This window comes from Theropithecus gelada, chromosome 1 (assembly GCF_003255815.1).
Source record: "Theropithecus gelada isolate Dixy chromosome 1, Tgel_1.0, whole genome shotgun sequence".
Classification (NCBI taxonomy): Eukaryota; Metazoa; Chordata; class Mammalia; order Primates; family Cercopithecidae; genus Theropithecus; species Theropithecus gelada.
The window spans coordinates 109,859,294-109,882,398 of record NC_037668.1 but is presented as its reverse complement, the minus strand read 5'-3'; the positions used below and the strand labels follow the sequence as shown (position 1 = coordinate 109,882,398).

The 23,105-nt window shown below is 35.0% G+C and overlaps 1 protein-coding gene across 5 annotated transcripts in view; it reads right to left on the bottom strand.

Annotated features, from left to right (window-relative positions):
• ADGRL2 (adhesion G protein-coupled receptor L2) overlaps window positions 1-23,105 on the bottom strand; it is a 195,553-nt gene that overhangs the window by 73,285 nt on the left and 99,163 nt on the right. For all 5 annotated transcript variants that reach the window (XM_025393350.1, XM_025393330.1, XM_025393359.1 and 2 more), the window contains one exon: window positions 12,707-12,920. In XM_025393350.1, coding sequence (XP_025249135.1) covers window positions 12,707-12,920 — 214 coding nt within the window. The remainder of the gene's footprint in view (window positions 1-12,706; window positions 12,921-23,105) is intronic.

Genomic DNA, 23,105 nt, shown 5'->3' with positions numbered 1-23,105 from the left:
TAATCTTGGTTACATTTTATATTCAGTAATCATCACAGCTTAATAAAGGTCTACTCATCAAGGGATGAAATAAATGGCAAGATATATATAAGTGCCTTGAATTAACTTATTAGATAATATATTTGTTATGACCATATCTCTCTATCTAACATACCTGTTTTTGTACATTTTCAAAGGTATAGTCTCATTCACACATTTCACAATTGGATTTCAAAAGTTACTTACATTCTTTCAAGTTATATATATAGAATTCTATTAATGATAAGAACATTTTAGGATGTCGTAAGATAATCAAATGTATGAAAAAATTTACCAAATTATAAAATATCATTAAAAAATCAGCATACGTTCTCCTCCTGTGTCATTTTTTGTAAGTTCCAAGAGTAATACTTAAAAAAAAAAAAAAAGCTTTCATTTACTAAAAGATTTTTTTTATTATAGATCTAGCAGAAACACCATTACTAAAAAAAAGTAACTGAAATAATAGTTTTCTCCACATAAAGTCTGTAATGGGAGTTGAGGGTGAGGGAAACTTCCAAAAATAAGGAGGAGAAGTAGGGGGAGGAGAGTATAAAAGCAAAATATATTAGGGAAATTTATTTAAAATACATTTATTCCTCCATTTAGTTTTGTCCATATTATAATAGGAGGGGTTTAAGCCAAGTATTTAATATAAACTGTGAAAATGGGTTATTCTAGCTCAAGTCTTTTACTAAATAATGTTTTAGCTTATAAACTTAATTAATGCCCCTTAAAAAATGAATTTAATTTTTAATCTTTCAGTCTCTCTTCTCCCAAATCCTAAATCTCTGAAATACAAAGAAGATATCTAAAGATACAATGAAATGTCCTAAAATGTACACATCAACCAATGAATGTCCAGAGGAATGCTATACCAATTTCTTGAAACTATCACCTGATAAATAAAAAAGGTAGGCGTGAATTCAAGTTTTGTAGGGTCTATAGCTTGTAAAATTTAAGAGTCCTTCTATAAAAAACAAAATAGAAAAAATACATATAGAAAATTAGATAACAAAGTGAATGGCTATTTAGAAAAAAAGAATCACAAGAAATAAATCTGTAAAAGCCAACAAGAACCGCAACCAACAAAATCCAGAAAGCTAAAATAACATTTTAATTAACTGCCTGACATTCCTTTCTAATACTTCAGTTTTTTTTAGCGACATAGTCTATGACTATCTCTTCATGTAAAAATTTCATATTTACTTTCTATAATGTTGCTTTTCCCATGAACAGTTGATCCAAATTTGTTTTTTACTACCGATAGTTGTGATGCATAAAACATGCACCCACACTGCCACAAGAGCTCGTGCTTGCTACACTGCTCCAGCCTGTGCCTTACAAACACTGGCATTCTGACAAATTCTATTTGATGTTATACTCATCAGGAGGGGGAAAGTATGGTACATTTGTAATTTTAAGTACCACCCTTGTCATGTGTTCTGTGTACTCTACATACTCCACCAAGAATATCTGGAGAAAACTTCTCTTTGGATTAGGTATCTATGAAAACCAAATGCCCCTTAATGTTATATATATGCAATGAATGAAACGATTTTTCCCTAGACTTAGCTTCTGGCTCCGTACACTATAGACATTATTTCTCTTCCACTACCCACATATCTCAGGTGTCATAAGACATATTTAAATTGCAATATGATATCTGGCTTTGTACATTTATGTCACGATCAGGAAGGAAGTATAATGAGTTACAGAAGTATTTCTAGAGGCCATTTCTTCACCAGAACAGTTAGCAGTAACAAAACTGTACACAAGTGTCTACAAACCATGTAAAAATAACTCCACTAAACCTAGACTGAATTTAACACCAACTGAACTTCCACCTACCTGGATCTCTAAATGCGCTTGGCTATTCCTAAGCCACCATAATTGAGGGGAAGTCTAACAGAAAAGTCAGAGAATGAAATCAAAGCCTTTAAAGATTGTGTTTAAATATTGTATTTCTGCAAATTTTTACTATATATATTTGATCCCGTGAACATGTTCAAATGCCTTAGAAGAAACCTGTGCAAGTGAAGGGCTGTGATGTGTTAAGAATCATTACCTTCATGGGTTTACCATGAATCTATCTTTAGAGACAGAGTAAGATTTCCACAAATTACAGGTGAATTCATTAACAATAATAGATTTGCAATCTGAAAAAAAAAACAGAAAGACCACTGGAATCGTCTCAAGCCAACTTAAACAGAGCAACTCTCATTTCAGATACTTTCTTAAAGCCACGAGTAATATAGATAGATGAGTTATAAAACCATGTCTTTCTTGGTCTTCATATATGACATGTTAACAAATTTTGAGAGAACTGTGACGTGTTAGTTTCAAAATATATTTGATTTATTTACACAAAATTTAAATGTGTTAAAGACTACAAAATCATTTACTTCTATTTTTTTCATGAGATTTTTCCTTGTAACATCCAAAAGAGATGTATTACCTCTAAAACTAACAGTGGAGTAACAAACAGCACTAAAAAAATCTAACTACATTGTTATAATATAAAGAAAATATATAGCAGAGAAAAAAGAATGGGTCTTTAATATATGCAAGGCACAAAAATATGTATTAGTAAAATGCCATCAGAAACCTAATTACTCACAATTATTCTCCTCAGACAATGTACAAAGTAGATACTGGTGTTTTGTGTTGTTGTTGCTGCTGCTGTTACTATCATAGTTTTGGTGTGCAATTTCAGTGTAGAATATATGGAAAACTAATATGGCCATAATAAATGACAGTTTAAGATCTTTAAATAATTTAATATCAAATTTTCTCGCCAGGAGTGATTGCTCATGCTTGTAATTCCAGCCCTTAAGGAGGTAGAAGCAAGAGGATAGCTTGAGCTCAGGAGTTCAAGATCTCCCTGAGCAATATAGTGAGACCCTGTTCCCCACAAAAAGAAAAAAACAGACCTGTATGTACATATGTTTTTTTTTCTCTTTCTCTTCATTCAATAAAATTAGTCAATACAGTATACTGACCCATCACTGCTGTTGTGTTCCTAATCTAGTACGAAAACAAAATATGGATTTCGGGTAAACCAATGAGGAAGATGTTTTCTCTATTAAATAGAGATAGGCATTTTATTTACTTAGAAATCTCCTTAAAATGTACAAGAATAATTAGAATGGAAAAGTCTCAATTTTACCCCAAATTATGTTTGCTATTATTTATTATTAAATTAAAAGTATTAATAAACAGCATATTTCAGTGACATTATTCCAAAGCTTTAATAAACTTTATTATTTTCCTAATAAAAATGCCAATGGGAAATTTTACAGCATACTAAAAACAATTCCAAATTCTTAAGTGACATTATACTTTACAACTTGTTCTTTTTTTAACTGGTAGAAAACATGCATTAATTACATTTCAGTAGCATTTGTCTATGAATTTTGGTGTCAAAAAAAAGAAAAAAGAAAAAAAGAAAATGCCAAATTCCAAGCAAAAACAGTGACTTTGCCTTGATGTGAAACTTTAAAATAAAATTTCATTTCCATTCTTTACAACTGTAACTGAACATCTATTCTTATCTGTTCAAAGCATAACTTTTTAAAAATGATGCTTGTAGGCAAAATTTTTATACTATCAGTATGACATCAACAAGCAGATCCATACTGAAATCATACTTAGGAACAATGAAGTCCTTGAATAGGTATCTGAAAATAGTCTTATGAAAGCAGATCTCATGGTCATTCATTTAGATAAATGTGTATTAGTAAAATGCCACCACGAACCTAATTACCCACAATAATGTTCCTTAGACAGCAAGTAAATTTAACACTTGATTGTTTAGTACATTTTAGAGGTATCAAACACAGTTCTGTCAATTAACTTGTTTAAATGTCACACTTTGCAAATAGAAACCAATGTTTTAGTGTACAGGAAGAAATGTTGTAGGTGAGTGGAAAAAACTACAAGGTATATGATGATATAGACACCACAGAAATACCATTGTCATCCCATCCATAATACTCACCTTTCAAATGACAAAGGCGGAATACATAATAATCCCTAAGGATATGAAAAGCACTATAAAAAGATCATTATGATCATATTGAAATGTAGAGGTCAAATATGTTTGTGTTCACTTCTACTGATTTTGATCTTATTTCTTCATCTCTCCGCTTTGATTTCAAAACTAAAGATAACTTCTAAAAATAAAAAACTAAAGCAAAATTACCAAAGTTGAAATGAGATATGGCTTTGCTTTCAAAAACTAATTTCCCTTAGTCTGTGTCTATGTCTGTTAAAAAATAAAATAAAATTCAAACTTTCAAAGTATCTTTCAAGCTTCTGAATTTCACTGAATAATCCTTAGGGAATACTTAAGACCAATAATGTAACCTCCTTATGGAAAAATTACTCTGGTTTCCTCAACCAATCAATGGACATAATATAAAGGGTAAAAATACCCTAAATTATGGGAAGTACCAGTGAAAATGAGCCAATTCACATCTGTATCTGCAGTTTTCAACATCTAGTAGAAATGTTTACTAATTTTCATTTTAAAAGGAGATACAGAGCCAGGCCTGGTGGCTCACACCTGTAATCCTAGCATTTGGAAGGCTGAGGCAGGTGGATCTCTTGGGTCCAGGAGTTTGAGACGAGCCAGGGCAACATGGCGGAAACCCTGTCTGTACAAAAATTTTTCAAAAATTAGCTGGGTGTGGTGGCGTGCACCTGTAGTAACAGCTACGTGGGAGACGAAGGTGGGAGGATCACTTGAGCCTGGGAAGCTGGGGTTGCATTGAGCAGAGCCTGCACTCCAGCTGTAAGACCCAGTCAAAAAAAAAAAAAAAAAAAAAGGGAGAAACCAAGGATCCTATAGGGCAGAATTTTTGATGTGACATTATTTCTCTCTTTTCTACATTTGATAAGCAGGGTCATAAAAGATATTTAGATAATTTATCTTCTAAAACATTTCATAATTTATTAGTCTTTCTTGCACACTAAATGTGAATGTTTAATATGGTTCATGTTTATTACTAGCAATAGTCTCCCCTTCCTATGAGTGCTTTGCTTTAAATGTCCATCAGTAAGTGACATCCAAAGTATGTATCCAATTAGGTATACCAGTAAGAGCTTTAATGGTTATTTATTACTGTACTAAAGTTCAAGAATCTATATTAGTAGATTGGCCACAGAGATGTGCTTGTAGTACCAGTTAGTTGTCTTGAAACAACTAGGCCAAGAGTGAGAGAATTAGTAGAAATCCATCAACCAACAGAAAATAACCTAAGTAGACTGCATAGACATGATGGGTTAGGAGCAGCTGAGTTACTTCATTGCCCCCGTATGTATTTCACCCTAATGGACAAGTGGTGGATAAACCTGACATGTCAAGTAGATAAAAACACTTGGGATAAATAACATAAGGGTAAGAATGCAGTTTCTGAGACACAGCAGGTTTAAATCCTATGAGAATGCATATGCTAAGCAAGAGTAACCCTGACTAGTAAGCATTCATAATAATTCAGGAATAAAATATACCAACCCCAAAATATTATGAAACACCATAAAAGACATACTGCACTAATTTTTCGCTTGGAAAATGCCATTAATGAGGAAGAAATATGAAGATTTTAGAAAGATGAGTTTACAGTTTATTGTTACCTATAGAAGAAGTCAGAAAACAAATATTAATTAAATAAAAGTATCTTTCATATAGCTGTGACTTGGACATAAATCTTCTTTATGAAGAATGAATGATCAATGTAAAAAGTTGAGAGAATTTTATGTCAAGGAGGGTATACACAAGCTGAAATCTATAATCATGAAGTATCCCAGAGTAAACTGGCAGAACTGTGACTGCATTTTAATGAATTTTCTTGATTAAATTCTGAAAGGCTTCCAATATTCACCACTTCCCATAGTAAAGGGGAGTGTGTGTGTGTGTGTGCATTAAGTATCTCCTTTGTTTAAATATTTTATATAAAATTAGTATCTATTAGTATATTTGAAAATAACAGATATGTTAAAAGTGTAGATAGCAAAATTGAACTTCAAAGTTATTTATGAATACATTTTCATGCCAGTAAGGTATTAAACGAATGAGGTTCTAGGTACAGGCGATTTGAGGTTTCAGCCCCTGCGGAAAATAATCCAACCTTTTTCTAAAGACTTGCAAGGTAAAAAGAATATCAAATTGCCACTCCTTCTCAAGGAGATTTTTTTAAAAGTGAGGAGAATATACATGTAGCTATGTGAACAAAGTGTACCAACTATAATGATAGTCAATTCCCCAAGTGTAATTAAAGGGAATTAGAATATGATGAGCCTCAAGCTCCTCTGTAGCTCTAACAATCTGGTATTCAATAAATCCCTTAAAATAGAAGCCACAAAAAAAAAAAAAAATAGAAGCCACAGCCTATAAACTCTCCCATTCCCTAAAGAAAGTCCCTATTTATATGCCTTTCCTGGTGGCAAGAATGGGAGGTGTCATGGTAGAGGATAAGATCATTCTGTTTATTCCAGACTAAGGCATACATGGTCCTTTCCATGTAGTCTTACTTCTAACTGAATGTGGAAGTATGCACTAAATTTTCCAGTCTCACTCTGCATCCACTGTAATGTAAAGAACCACAGAACAAAGTAACACACATACATGTGCAACAACACATTCCTTCAAACCCTCTGGCACACAAGAAGTTGTCACCGCTCCATATGCTCTCGAGTTTAGAAAGTAAAATAAAGTATAATTATTATACTTAGAGATAATAGGTTAGGATACTGGTAAATTTAGAAAAGGGAAATTCAAGAACAGAAAAGTTATTGAATGGGGTATAGAAAGGGAATAGATTATTCTGGTGCCTACATTTAGAGCTTACTTCCATTATCCCAACCTTTCAGAAAACACTGAGCTTTGAAATCAGTTTTGTTGCTTATACAGCTTAAGTTAATTAAACTACACCTAAAGTTCTAAAGCTAGATTGTTTTTCCCTTTCTCATAGAATAAAAATCCTAGAAGTTTATCCCTACTTTGTAAATTCAGGTCTTATATTTATTCACCATCTGGTCCCATGTGACCAGAGTACTACCTAATTCCTGCTGGTCTATGCAAGGCAAGGCTAATTGCTATTTCTTGATTTCTATCTTGAAACTCTCCTGTCTTGAGAATCTTAACATGTTCTTTTATTTGAGTTGTCAAAATAGAATAAAAATCTTCAACATCATCAAGAAAATTAATGTATCTCTTTTGTAATTTGCTACTGGCTTCTAAGACATTAATTCTCCCATGTGTGTTTATTTTTTTGATGGCAATTTTACCTCTGCTCCTCAAATGCAGGTGTTGTCTAGCAGGTTTTGCGTGCTCAAATTACATAATCTCTGTGGGTGATATCATTTATTCACCTGCAACTATTCAACTTTATGTTGACACTTGTTTCTCCTTTACATTCTTTGTTGACTACTCTTTAAGTGCCAAACCTGTATAAACAATGGCTTGCTGCACTATTTATTTATATGCCACCCAGTTCTAAAATAAACTTCAAGGAATTTAAATGGATAGTATAACAACTAAAAATAGATTGAATTTTACTTAATAAGAAACATAGGCCGGGTGTGGTGGCTCACGCTGTAATACCAACACTTTGGGAGGCTGAGGTGGGCAGATCACTTGAGGCCAAGAGTTCAAGACCAGCCTGGACAATATGGTGAAACGCCATCTCTACTGAAAATACAAAACTTAGCCGGGCATGGTGGTGCACACCTATAATCCTAGCTACTTGGGAGGCTGAGGATGGGGAACTGCTTGAACCCAGGAGGCGGAGGCTCCAGTGAGCAGAGATCTTGCCACTGCACTCCAGCCTGGGTGAAGGAATGAGACCCTGTCTCAAAAAAAAAAAAAAAAAAAAAGAAACATAATGTAAGTATGCTATGAGGTTCTAGTCAGGTGCTACCTTTAACTGTGCTTAAGAAAAATTTTTTTGGTTAAAAGCTTTGAAGGAGCCAGGATAGTTCCATAAACCTAGGCTATAACCTTACTTTCCTTGGGCAATTTCAATCCATCCCCCCGATAAAAAAAATGGAGGTAGGGGGCCTATTTTATACAAAATACACTTTACTACAATAGGGACTAATTGAAGCACATATTTTCTCCATCTTCTTCACATGGTACGTATTACGTTTCGTACTTCTTTGTATTTATACAAAGGTACACTCACATGTCTACAAATTGCTTTGTACAAGACCTAACTATGCATGTGAAACTCACATTTAATACTGAAAAATAAACCAGTAAATATTTACATAATTACTTTCAGATCTCTAGGCCAAAGTGCTGAAAACTTGGTCATGTTATAAAGCATCATCCGAAGCAGCAAAACCACCTTGATAACAGTGAGCAGGTTTTTAGAGTAAAAAAACAGTTATAATTTGGGAAGAGGATCTTCAGGTATAATCTAGCATATCATTTTAAGACACCTACTAGTTTGTACCCAAGGCCTGGAAAGAGACAATACTGTTAGCAAAATTCTAATGTATTTGTTAATCAAATACTTCAAAGTAATAGTAGGATTTGTTTTTTGGTTTGTTAATGAATTCAAAGTGTTATAACTTTTATATATTTTTAAGTTGCCCCCCCCAACAATTACCTTTAATGAGTACTAAATGGTGACTGTTCCATAAAATATTAAAACAAGTATCATTTTAAGAAAGCATTTCATTTCTTACTTTTTAGGATGAGCCACTCGGAATACTTAAGACGGTATACTATAATCAGTTACTACTAGAGCCTTTAGTTTCACACTTTTAAATGAACAGGAAATAGAAAATGGAGAGTGAATACAATACTTTTACCATGTCCACAGCCTAAATAACAAGTGTATTTATTTACTTGATTCTCAACTGCTGAAGAGGTAACAGTGGAAGAAAGGGAGTGAAAAACAAAAGGAGAGGAGCAAAATACAATGAAAACAGATTTTAATGGTACTGAAATTTCTATGCCCATCTCTATCATTACATGTAAAAAAGGGGGGCTTTCAAATTTAATGCAAAAATTCTAATGTTTTAATGTGAGATTTTCAAAGACAAACTTTCTACATTAAAGAAATAAACATGTCTCCCTTAACTACATGACTGAATATCACATTTTTTGAGGAATATAAAGCGGAAAATCTGCTAAACTATTAGGGTTTTGGGATTTTTTTATTTTTTTTATAAAAAGGACAAGTTCTTCTATATAAGCTATAATTATTGATACTACCTTACATACAGGAAAATTCTAATTAAGATGCTCGGAGTACCACAATTAAAACAAACAAAAAAAGATGCCAAGAGTTAGGTGTTTTGTATCTAATACAGAAAAATGATATCCATTCTCAGCAGTTTTCTGTATTATATTTACATGTGGGAAGGCAAGAGTCCAGTTAAGAGGTATCATCTATATAGCTTTAAAGTTTATAACATATTCTCAAATACATCATTTTTAAAACACAAAATTAACCAATGATGTATTATCTACTTTCTATAATTAATAAACTGGGGCTCAGTGGAGAAAGAAAACTGTTCAAATTCAATAAAGTAGAAATTATCAGAGTTTACATTTCAACTCAGGAATTGAGGCAGTCTATCATATTAGGACATATGTATACTTTATATTCATCTCTACCTTACTCAATGGTACTATTTTCTCTTTGTTTTTTCTTTGAGGCAGAATCTCACTCCATTGCCCAGGTTGGAGTTCAGTGGCATGATCCTGGCTCACTGCAACCTCTGCCTCCCGGGCAGAAGAGATTCTTCTGCCGCAGCCTCCCAAGTAGCTGGGATTACAGATACCTGCCACCACACCCAGCTAATCTTTATATTTTTAGTACAGATAGGGTTTCACCATGTTGGCCAGGCTGGTCTTGAACTCCTGAACTCAGGTGATCCACCTACCTCGGCCTACCAAAGTGCTGGGATTACAGGCATGAACCACTGCATCTGGCAATTGTACTATTTTCAAAGTGGCTAAACATCAATTTGTAACCATCTTTAACACTTAATATAAACTACAATGCCTCGAACCATTCAAACAATGATGTCAAATTTTATACTGTCTTGAATTTGAATGTGGGGAAAATTTTCCTTAAATCTAAATTTTAAAGAAAAGACAACTGGTCTCTTCCTTATTTTTAAAAACATCTTGGGTAACATACAAGGGTAAAAAAACAAAAAACAAAAAACAAAAAAAAAACAACAACAAGCATTGGTTTGAACTAGAAAGAATACAACCAAATCAGAATACGTTTACCTTAACTATCTGTATACTATTTGAAGATGGCAGAAATTCCCACTTAATATTCAAAAACATACTTTCCACCTTGGCTTAACACATCTGTCATATTGATAGCCTTCTCTATGACTTCTCTAACTTACTGAGTAAAGCTAAATCTGCTAGGAAGAAAAGCCAGAAAGTGTTTAATCTGTTAAAAGGATACTTTATCTATAATTCATTGAAGGGTACAAGGAATTCCATACTTAGCTGTATGCTTTCTTAAGTTGAACTTGCTATTTAATTCTGTTTGCTTGTTTGTATGTTTTAAGTCTTAACTAACTATATAAACGATACCTCTTAACTGGAAGGAATGAGAAAACAAGCCAAAAACTGGAGAAAATATTTGACTAAGAGATATATGACGAAGGACTGCTATCTAAAAATATAAAAAGAACTCTTAAAACTAAACACTAAAAAAAAAAAAAACCCTCAATTTTAAAAATGGGTTAAGAATAAATAGATACAAAAATATATACAAGGCCAGGCATGGTGACTTACGCCTGTAATCCCAGAACTTTGAGAGGGTGAGGCAGGTGGATTTCCCAAGGTCAGGAGTTTGAGACCAGCCTGGCCAACATGGTGAAACCCTGTCTCTACTAAAAATACGAAAAATTAGCCAGGCTTGGTGGCGTGCACCTGTAATCCCAGCTACTCAGGAGGTTGAGGCATGAGAATTGCTTGAACCCGGGAGGCAGAGATTGCAGTGAGCAGAGACCACACCGCTGCACTCCAGCCTGGGCAACAGAGCGAGACTCTGTCTCAAAAAAAACATAAAAATAAAAAAAAAAGATACACAGATGATAATAAGAATACAATAAGTATATAAAAAATGTTGAACATTTTATGTCATTAGGGAATTACAAATTACAACATCAATGAGACAGCAATACCCACTTAATAGAATGGATTTCAAATATTGGCAACACCAAATGCTGGCAAGAGTATAGAGAAAAAAGAACTTCTATTCATTGCTGGTAGAAATGGAAAGTGGTATAGCCACTTTGAGCTAAACATACTCATAACCTACAATCCAGCAATTGTACTATATTTGTCCAAATAAACTGAAAACTTACATTCACAGAAGAAATTGCACACTGATGTTTACAGTAGCTCTATCCATAATTGACAAAACCTAAAAACTACCTATATGTCTTTCTGTAGGTGCATGGATCAACTGTGTCTATCCAGACAATGATTATTATTCCATTCTAAACAGAAATGAACTATCAAGCCAACAAAAGATATGGAGGAAATGTAAACGCATATTACTAAGTGAAATAAGCCAATCTGGAAAATATCTGTGGCTACCAGGAGTTAGGAGGATAAGAGGGATGAACAGGCCAAGGACAGTGAAACCAGTTATGCATCATTAACAAAGGGATACTTTCTGAGATATGCATTGTTAGAGCTTCTTTTATCATTACATGAACAGCAATGAGTGTATTTAAACAAACTTAGACAGTATAGCCTACTACACACTTAGACTATAAGGTATAGTCTATTCCTTCTAGGCTACAACCTGAATAGTATATTACTGTCCTGAATTCCATAGGCAATTATAATACAATGTTAAGTGTTTGTACATCTAAACACATTTAAAATAGAAAAGATAATACATCACATTATGACTTTATGATGGCTAAGAGGTCACTAGGCAACAGTTCAGATCCATTAGCATCCATGGAACCACCATGGTACACGCGGTTCATCACTGACCAAAAAGTCATTAAGTGGCACATGACGGTATTCTGTATGATACTACAATGGTGAATACATTTGTCAAAACTCATAAAATGTACAATGCCAAAAGCCAATCCTACTGTAAACTATGGACTTTGGGTGATAATTATGTGTCAATGTAGGTTCATGAACTGTTAACAAATGTACTGCTGTGGGGCAAAGTATCTGCAGTGAGAGACGCTGTGTGTGTGTGGATATGGATCCTATGAGAAATCTCTGTACTTTCTACTTGATTTTACTAAGAACCTAAAACTGCTCTAAAAAACAAAGTTTATTAATTTAGAAAAAAAAAAAAAAGGTACGGAGCAACTACTGCCAAAGACCCAGTCACTTAAACATTCTTGATGTTACAAAAAGTATTTCAGATTTTTGAAGCCTTAAAAACTAAGATTACATTTCAAATATTATTCTTGTTTTTTATTTTATGTTTATATAACACAAAGAAAAATGTATTACATATTCTGATACATCGAGCTATATTAGAATGATTTACATATTTGAATGTTGATGAAAATCTAAAGTGTAGAAATCAACATTAGTAGGTAAAAACCCAACTCAGTTTAATAAATAGGCTCAGATGTGGCCTATATCCATTCGCTTTGGAATAATTGTAATTTTTCTAATTTAGCTACAACAGCTCGAATGGGACATTAACACATGAATATTTACCTTTGAGTCATAATTTTGAAGGCATCGGGGAGGTAGCAGTCTGTATTCTCCATCTGAAATGGGTCAGCATCACAAATCTTGTCATCCGTCCGACCATAGTTAGCGCTCTCAATCATGATGACATCACTGCCCGGGCATCGCAGATCTATAGAATAACCTTCACAGGATAATTCTCGTCTCACCAGCCCAAATGGTAAAGCTGCTCTGCTGAAACCTTAAAAAAAAGAAAGAAAGAAAATTAAACTGTAACTCATTTATAAGATAAATTATTTTGGTAAAGCATTTTCAAGTAACATGATTCATGTCTATCATCAGTCATAAACTCAGGCATTTATTAAATAATTTTTGGTTCTCTACAATATGTCAGAAAATTATTTTTATTCCTCTTTATTTGGACTCTTCATCTTTACGAAATACCCTAACAAATTACTTTCTGTATAATCAGAAACTAAATGGCTTTTTTAGTAAATCCAAATAATGACAAATTTAATCATGGATTTTTATAAACGGTGACAAGTTTTACAAACAGAAAATATAAGCACTAATCAAGAAAGAATTTTCATTTGTGCAATGGAATGAAAGCTCTGCTACACCCACTGGCCTTACTTTCTTATTTAATGTATACACATTAATTGCTATTGCCTTATCTTAAAAAATACCTTCATCTTAGCAGTTTTTTCCCCACAACAACTAAGATATTTATGACAGTAAGATACTTATGGCACAATAACTTATTTCCATTTAAATATCCTTTATTTAAAACTGACACTGAAAGGAATCAGCAGATGGACATTCAAAGGAGCCAGCACTGCTCCCATCCAACTCAACAAATGCAAAGTCAACAAATGAAAAGTACAAAATTCTCTACGATCAGTTACGTCAACTACAAAATTGACATGAAACATTTTAAGACATTACTTTTCTTACCTGTACAATTCTAAAACAAAATAATGTCCATAAAAATGCTTAAAGTACATAAATATGAATTTATGTATGGTACATCAGGTAGAGAGTAGAGATAAACACTGTTCGTAAGTGTTCTAAAAAAGATTACTGAATGAAATAACTAGCATTTTAAGTTTAAATCAGTTTCCAGAGTAGTAACAGAGCACAGGACAAGCGCAAAAGCAAGGAAAGCCAAGAACAGCCAAGAACTATGTGTGACAAGGACATCCTTGCTGTCCTGGTGGGCTACCATCAGGCTAGCTACAATAGCAAAACCTTCTCCTACAATGTTTCAACTTTTTTCAGGTCTCTAACCTATCACCATCTATAGCACTCCTATTACAAAAAAACAGCAACACTTTCAGTATTTTTTTATCTCTATCATTTTCATCATTCTGTATTATATGCATTATCTCATATATTGCCTTTTATACAAAAAAAATTACACTCAGAATAAACTGTTCCAAGTTATAAATTTCCAAGCTGAAGAGCTGGGCTGTGCCCAGGCCAATCCAATGCCAACAGTTGTTCTCTTTACCTTTCTTGAACAATGTTTCTAACTAATTCAATAAAATAGAAAGTCACCTGGTTAAACATGATCTTTTCTTAGATGTAAGTATATTCTTCCAAAGCAGTACTGGGTGACACACTGGTATGATTTTAAAGAGCAGCAATTTTCAAACCTGGCTGAGCTCTCAGTTCTTCGGAGAAAACTAAAGGTGTAACTGGACTGAAGATGGAAGAAATAAATACCTAATTTGGAATGCAGAAATCTTCAGGAGATTGTGGCAAACCCCAAGCTTGGTAGGTTTTCACTAAAAAGGTTTATAGTATGTTGAGAGTACTGTAGTCTGTGGAGAGGTGCACTACTAATGAAGAAGGGATACAGAAACGGAGCTGGGTAAATGTGATACAGAAACAGAGCTGGGTAAATGTCAGGACAAATGGTACACAGGCCAAACTTCCAAAAGGTGTTTCTTCCCCAACAGGTTCATAAACTTTTATATGTACACACACACACACACACACACACACACACACTGCTTTTTCTCCATCTCCTGATCTTGTACTGTACTACCTATACAAATAATTAAGCTTAAACTAGTATTATCACATTTGTTTTAATAGAAAATATTTTTATGGCTTCAGAAGCTGACACATTCCTGTGGCAAAGGCTATGTGAAAATTCAAACAAATGACATCAAATAAAATTTTGAAATGCAACCTATTTTAAATAGAGGCAATTTGCAATTATAATTCTATAATAAAACAGAATAAATCATATTATTAGAAAATGCTAGAAATACTAGAACACATTATTAAAAGACTGGCTTGGAGCCATACTCGCAATGCTTACTATTTTGTCAAAAACACAGAACTGGTTATGAAGCACTGTGGTTTTTAAAACCGGACCACTTTAATTTTTGTTGTTGTTAGTTTCGAAGTTAATTTTCCTCTGCTTTTGAAACCTATTTGGGAATTGGCATAGTTGAGTATGTTACTGTTTTGATAATTCAGGGAGAGGAGTTTTAAGGCTTTAGTCACAGTCATCCAAAAAAGTACAGTAACGTCTAGCGCTGTGGTTCACGCCTGCAGTCCCAGCACTTTGGGAAGCTGAGGTGGGTGGATCACCTGAGGTCTGGGGACTCAGGACCAGCCTGGCTAACATGGTGAAACCCCATCTCTACTAAAAATACAAAACTAGCTGGGTGTGGTAGCGTACACCTGTAATCCCAGCTACTCGGGAGGCTGAGGCAGGAGAATCATTTGCACCTGGGAGGCAAGGGTTGCAGTGAGCCAAGATCGCACCACTGAACTCCAGCTTGGGCAAAAAGAGCCAAACTCCCATCTCAAAAAAAAAAAAAAAAAAAAAAAAGAGTACTACAGTAAGGAAAAAGAAAGGAAAGATCAGCACACTTTAATAATTTAGTAGATTACCAATACAGAGTCTACTGGAGAAAAGAGATCATGGTACTTGCTATCCTTTGAATATGGCTTGTTCCCATCAAACTCAAGCAGAGGCTTAGTCCCCAGTGTGGCCGTATTAGGAGGTCATGCCTTTAACAGGTGACTGGGTCTTTAAGACAAACACTTTCTTTTACCCCTGCCCCACCTCCGGAGACAGAGTCTTGCTCTGCTGCCCAGGCTGGAGCGCAGTGGCAAGATCTTGGCTCACTGTAACCTCTGCCTCCCAGGTTCAAGCAATTCTCCTGCCTCAGCCTCCTGAGTAGCTGGGATTACAGGCATGCGATATCACACCAGGTTAATTTTGTATTCTTAGTAGAGACAGGGTTTTACCATGTTGGCCAGCTTGGTCTCCAACTCTTGACCTCGTGATACACCCACCTCCGCCTCCCAAAGTGCTGAGATTATAGGCCTGAGCCACTGTGCCCAGCCCCAAAGTCTATGTTTTAAGACTGGGTTAGCTCTCAAAGGAATGAATTAGTTTTTTGCATTCCCTTGTCCTTCCACTTTTCAACCATTCTAGGAAGCAGCCTGAGGCCCTCACCAGATGTGGCTGCCCACCTTCAACCCCAGAACCCCAGAACCATAAGCTAAATAAAACTCTTTTCTTTATAAACTACCCAGTCTGAGTATTTTGTTATAGCAACAGAAATTTAATCCTACAATGTGTTTTGATTTAAATCATAAATGTTCTTTTCTAAATTCTTTCTTACCTGTTTTGATTAAACTTTATATATGACGATATATCTTTACTAATGTGCTTATTAACATGTGATACAGTGCACATTCACTTTTAGTGAATGTGTATGTGTATATATATATATACACACACACACAGCCTGCTAGACTGTAGTAAGGCTTTTAGTTATAATCTCAATGCCTACAATAGCACACGATGCAATAATTCTTATAAATGTGGAACCAAATTGTTGAATTAAACTAGTGATTGTTTAACACAATATAAATTGCAATGTGCTTTCCTTTGTAATGTCTATTTCCTTTGGTAGTGAAAACAAATGGTGAACATTAAAAACAAGGCAAACTACTTATCAATGAAAATTATCTGCCATCTCCCCCCCAAAAAAAAATTTAAATTGTCAATTTACTATTATGTATGTATCACTGGAATTGTCATAAGACAGATGGGTTACATATTTATACATTTCTCTTTATCTAAACTCTGTGTTTCCAACCAAAAAAATTATATATATAATGAATATATAAATTCATTAAAAAAACAAATATGAAGAGAGAAATAAATATTACTTGCAAAGCAATTACTATGTGCTGGCACTGGCTTAGATGCTTTATATGGATCACTTTATGTTCAACAACATAAAAAATAAACAATGGAATAGTTGCTGTTATAATACCAATTTTACAGAGTATGACACTAAGGCATCAAATAGTAGCATTTTTAAGGTCTCAATCTAAACCACAAGTTAGATTCTAAGCCATGCAGGGAGCTTAGACTCCAGAACCCTTCTCTGATCAACTCTGACTACTCCAGCCATTTTCTGATAATGTAACAAGATTTATTTTATAAGTTTTCATACAATCTGAAAATCACCAAAGAATATATTAGTTAAACTGACAGGAAATAATTATTGTAGACGTTCACAAAACTATATGAATAGTAGGGAAAATCGTCTTTGTAGAAACGTAAACATGTGTACCATAAATATAGAGAGCAAATGCTATCCTGTAGGTACACATGGAGAGGGCACTGAACATCGAAGTATGAGTATATGGGTCAGCCTTGTGACTTTGGGCAAAGTCATTTTACTTCTCTGGGTTTTAATTAAAACCTTTTCTGAAGAATTAAAGTTATTTCAAAGTCCTATAAAATTTCCCCAATCTGTAAGTCTAAACAGGCAAGCTCCTTTTAATCAAGTACACATGCTATTCTAACATTTCAAGTGATCAATAATTAATAAACGACTTGCTCTGTTTTCTTAAAATATAAAGATAACGACATTGTTAACATGGATGTGCTGTGCACATCCATATAGATGATAAGGTACTGTCCAAATAATTCTCAAAAGTCTGTGACGAACTAGGCAGGGTTCACACAAATCACAGGAAAACACCTTCCTAGGTTAACTATTTTAATCAATGACTTAGTGGAAAAGAGAAAATAAACACAAATCAATTATGAGAAAGTTCTCTAGTTGTGGCCATGGTGGGAATGGGTGGTCAGACACGCCTCATTATACTTTCCTTTCATTGGAATTCTGGCACAGCTGACTATCTTTAACATTAAAACAGAGACTTTAAGACTGACAGAACTGCCCCCGCCCCCCTTTTTTCCTGAGATGGAGTCTTGCTCTGTCACCCACGCTGGAGTGCAGGAGTGCAGTGGTGCAATTTCGGCTCACTGCAACCTCCACCCACCGGGTTCAAGTGATTCTCCCACCACAGCCTCCCCAGTAGATGGGACCACAGGTGCACGCCAGCGCAACCGGCTAATTTTTGTATTTTTACTAGAAACGAGGTTTCGCCATGTTGGCCAGGCTTGTCTTCAACTCCTGACCTCAGGTGATCTGCCCACCTTGGCCTCCCAAAGTGCTGGGATTACAGGCATGAGCCACCACGTTTGGCCAGAACTGCCTCTTTAAATCTGATTAAGAAATATTTCCAATCTATTCTCTCTAATACCTGCTACCTAAAGCCTTCATCTGCATAACAAGAACCCTGGTCACCACAACCCCTATCTTAACCCAGACACTTTCTTCTGTTGATTCAGGTCTTTATTAATAGACAAACACTTTCAACCACTTGCCAATCGGAAAATCTCTGAGTCCACCTATTACCTGGAATCCTAACTCTACCCTTTGGGTTGTCTTACTTTTCCAAACTGAACCAATGAACATCACTCATGTACTGATTTTTGACTTATGTCTCCCCAAAATGTATAAAACCAAGCTGTAGCCCAACCACCTTGGGCACATGTTGTTAGGAGCTCCTGAGGCTGTGTCACGGGCATGTCCTTAATCTTGGCAAAATAACTGATGGAAAATAAAAAGGTTACATAAATTTTTAAGAAAAACATAAATTGTTGTGCCTTCTTTGGCCATTTTACACTATTTTCCTGAAAACTTCAAGGGATACAGCTCAACCTCTTCTACCAACAATGCTACTTCAAAGAAACTTTGATATGCCTTTAATAAAATTATTGCAATTAGTATCAATTTTTAAAACTCAACATTTTCACTAAATAAATCTTATGAAAGACGTAAAAACCTATTCCTGAAAATATATATTTACCCCTTTATTTATATCACATTAATGATCTAGAATACTGACTCACGGGAAGAAATCATCTATCTATTATCTATCTATCTATCTATCTACCTACCTACCTATCTATCTATCTATCTAGATTTCTTTAATCCTTTGCCAAATCTACATAATTGATTCCCAAATATGGTTACATCAGAATCACCTAAACTTCTGATAAAGACAGATCTTGAAGCTCTATTCCAGACCTACTGAATCACAATCTCTGGGTCAGATGAAGCTACACTATCTGTAATTTATACAACAAAATGTTAATTTACTTATAGCACACTAATATAATAACTAAGATGTGCAAAGAATGTCTCCAATGCCTTTGAAATAGTTTTTTTCTCTATCTGACTACATATTTGTTGTCATTGTCATCATATTTCCTCTTAATTCTACAAGCTAGTTTTACTTTGATTTTTGAACATATTTGTAATAGCTGCTTTAAAATCTTTATACACTAAATCTAACATCTGGCTCCATATCAAAGGCAATTTCTATTTTATGGGTCAACTTTTCTCTTTCTTTATGTATCTTATAAATGTTCTGTTGTTGAAAACTATACATTTTAAATAATACACCATTAGCAACTCCGGTTTCAGATTTCTTTCCCCTGAGAATTGCTGCTGCTGTCGTGGTTTCTTTTTAATATCTCAGCTGTATTAATATGCAGAATCTGTTCCCCCACAGTGTGTGGCTGCTTATGTCTTTGCTCACTGTTTTAATTCGTTTGAATTCTTATTTTTATTTTTTAGCCTCGGCTCCTAGATATCACCTCTGTTTGCATGGCTTAGTGGTCAGCTAATGACTGGGCAGAGACTTTGCACAAAAACCATGGGCCCATGATTAGGTCTCCACTCTTTGCTGATGAGATTGTATGTTAGAAAGAGTGTTAATCAAGCAGTTTATAAGACAGCCTCAGTTTTTTACTTTCTGCCAAGTCCTCTCATGTCTCCTCTGTATATGTGTAAATTTAGCTTCCCAGTTAGTTAAGAATGCACAGAAAGTTTATGGCTTCTTCCTGTCCAAGATTTCCCTGTTATGTTTCAGACTGGTCTCCAGTCACCCCAACTGGAACTACAACCAAAGGACAGCAGAGCTACAGGTTTTCCCCATTTTTTTCCCTACTGTGTTTACTTTCTTTTTTTTTTTTTTTTTTTTTTTGAGACGGAGTCTCGCTCTGTCGCCCAAGCTGGAGTGCAGTGGCGCGATCCTGGCTCACTGCAAGCTCCGCCTCCTGGGTTCACGCCATTCTCCTGCCTCAGCCTCCCGAGTAGCTGGAACTACAGGCGCCCGCCACCGCGCCCGGCTCATTTTTTGTATTTTTAGTAGAGACGGGGTTTCACCATGGTCTCGATCTCCTGACCTTGTGATCCGCCCGCCTCGGCCTCCCAAAGTGCTGGGATTACAGGCGTGAGCCACCGCGCCCGGCCTGTGTTTACTTTCATTGACAACAATGCTGGGCATGAGTTTCCACCCTCTACTCCAAATCATGTCAGCTCTTCGTGGCAGTAAAGTCACTGGTTCTGAAGGCCAATCTTGCCCTGAGGAAACTTCCACAATTACATAGTTAAGGAGTAAGAGATGGAGGGATTGCGGGGAATAAGGAGCAACCCCATGCTAGAAGGCTTTAAACATCTGCTGTTCATAACAAAGTTCTAGTAGATTTTCATAAATAATATTTCCCCATTTGTTGTTTGGTTCTGGTTACTTTCCAGCACCCAAAATGGTTGTTATTGACAATTCTAATTTTATACTTGTTTTAGAGGGAATTCACCACCCTCAGAAGTTCCTCTAAGGACTTTATAAATATTTCCTGATTATGAATCCTCAAAACAACCATACAAGATAGGTAATATTATCACCATTTTACAGAGGAAGAAATTGAGGCAGAGAAAGCTTAAGTTTTCTACAGTCACATATCCAATAAAAATGAAATTAAGATTTCAAACCCAGTAATTCAGCTCCTGGGTTCATGTTCTCAAATGTTACTTTAATGCCTCTCCAAATGATGATGGCCATCAGCAGCAGGTTTGGGGACAGAGTTGTAAGGAACATCGTTATGGTATGCTGGCTGCTACTAGTCTTGGGGGAAGAAAAGGAACAGGAAAGGAAACTGTGTCTGATGGTCAAGTTTTCAGGGAAATGGCTGGGTCAACATAATCAACATAAAGAAATCCCCAAATTAAAGCCTTTTAACCACACTATTACTGTGATATTCATTCCAAGCCGTTTTTCAATCTATTTCTATTTCAACAACAACAAAAAAATAAGCATCCCAACCAGCAAAATGTAATCCAATCCATCTGGCAACCCTGACAATTGAAGAAAGAACTGGTGGGAGGCCCTGTGAGCAAAAAATCAATATTGCAGCTTTGTGATGTGCAAATGTGAATACTACCAAATAGCGGTGCTTAGAGTAAAATGAACTGTTTTGCTCCATTTTCTCCTCTCTGAACAAATGATTTTGAAAAGACAGTTTTTCCCCCCAAGCTATAAAATGTCAAGCAGTAACTCTGTGCTTTAGGCTAGTGATTGGAATAATATCTCCTGGCAACAGGTGCAGCGACTTAAGACTGAAATTATTCACATTCAGGGGTAACTCCTAACAAACAGATGAACTGCTACTGGATGGGAATTTGTAAGACCAGAATTGAAATTCTATCATTAAATTTGGCATCATTTATAAGCATTTCTGCAAGAAAATATGCTGCTCTGACAACAAATAGTGCCCTTTGTTGTGATAAACTTCAAGTGCTTGTTGAGGAACATTTGCTTTTCTAACAAAGTCTCCATTAACTCTCTTCCTTAAAACATTTCTGTAAAATCACACATTCCCATAAAAAGTGTTCTTACTAGGCTGTACTATAAAAAATTCAACTTTTCTGGTCCTGTTGTTCTTAATTACTTTGAACTAAATACTGTCATGTTTGCTACTGCCCATGCTGTTTAAGGGCCCCAGGAAGCACCATGCTTTTTGATTATCAGGGACCTCTATGAGAGTGAGGCTGTGACTCTAAGCCATGCTGAAACATTAACTCAAGCCATAGTCTGTTACCAGTGCTGGCATATGAAATCTCTTCATTATTCCTGTTTATAGTTAGCAACATTTCTTCCTAAAATGGAAATGAGAAAAATACTTAAGGAGGGGGGGACATGATTTCAACCAGGCTAAAGTGAAATTTAGGAGCATCCAGAAAGCTTATTTCAATTTCACCTTAATTTAGATGAAAATAAAGTGTTAAAAGTAAACCTAAATGATAAGTTGTCACTAATAGTCCAACTTTTTCACTCATCTCTGCATATTCATGGAGCCAACTAAGCACAATTTTTAAAATCAAGGATGCATAATAAAGCTTTTTTATACCACAAGGCAGAATGTTAAAAACCTATTTTGTGTAAATTTGTAGAAGATCCTTTTGTTTTAATTATTTAATTAGATCCACTTTAGAAATGCCTTTATCAATCAATCCCTAAAACATCTACTTTTTTGTGCTTACTTATATGTAATTCTTTTCACCTGTCTGTATTACGTTACAAACCTAAACTACGTGTGGAAAGTAAAAGAGACCTACCTACTTTCACCTTTGAAATTGTTCTTATGCAAATAATTCAGAAAATAAATGAATGCAATGCCATTTTCCAAAACAATAACACTGGCCTAGAAAATGCTGCAATTTGTATATAAGCAGGGTGAGCATGAAACACCCAACAAATGCTTACAGAAATATGAAACTGTTGCAAAAGAAAGTGTTCCAACAATTTAAGATCATATAACTACACAATCATCAACTCAGTCCAAATAAGTGATATGCCTTAGTTTCATGTGTCATTTTGGTTTAGAAGCTGTTTTTTTGTCTGTCTGCTTTAGGGAGAGAGTCTCATTCTGTTGTCCAGCTGGAGTGCAGTGGTACAATCAAAGTTCACTGTAGCCCCAAGCTTCTAGGCTCAAGCATATGGGCTCAAAATCAGCCTCTTCCCTACCCCGAATAGCTAGGACTGCAGGCTCATGCCACCATGCCCAGCTACATAAGCTGTTATTTTAGAAACATTTTAAATAATGAAGTACTTCAAAAAATTTTTTTCTAAGAAGAATGTTTACAGTTTATTTGAAATCTTAAGTAAAATCAACTTAAATACAAAATACTGTTACATTGAGAAATACATCAATATTTTCTAACAAATATGTACATAATGAAAATAC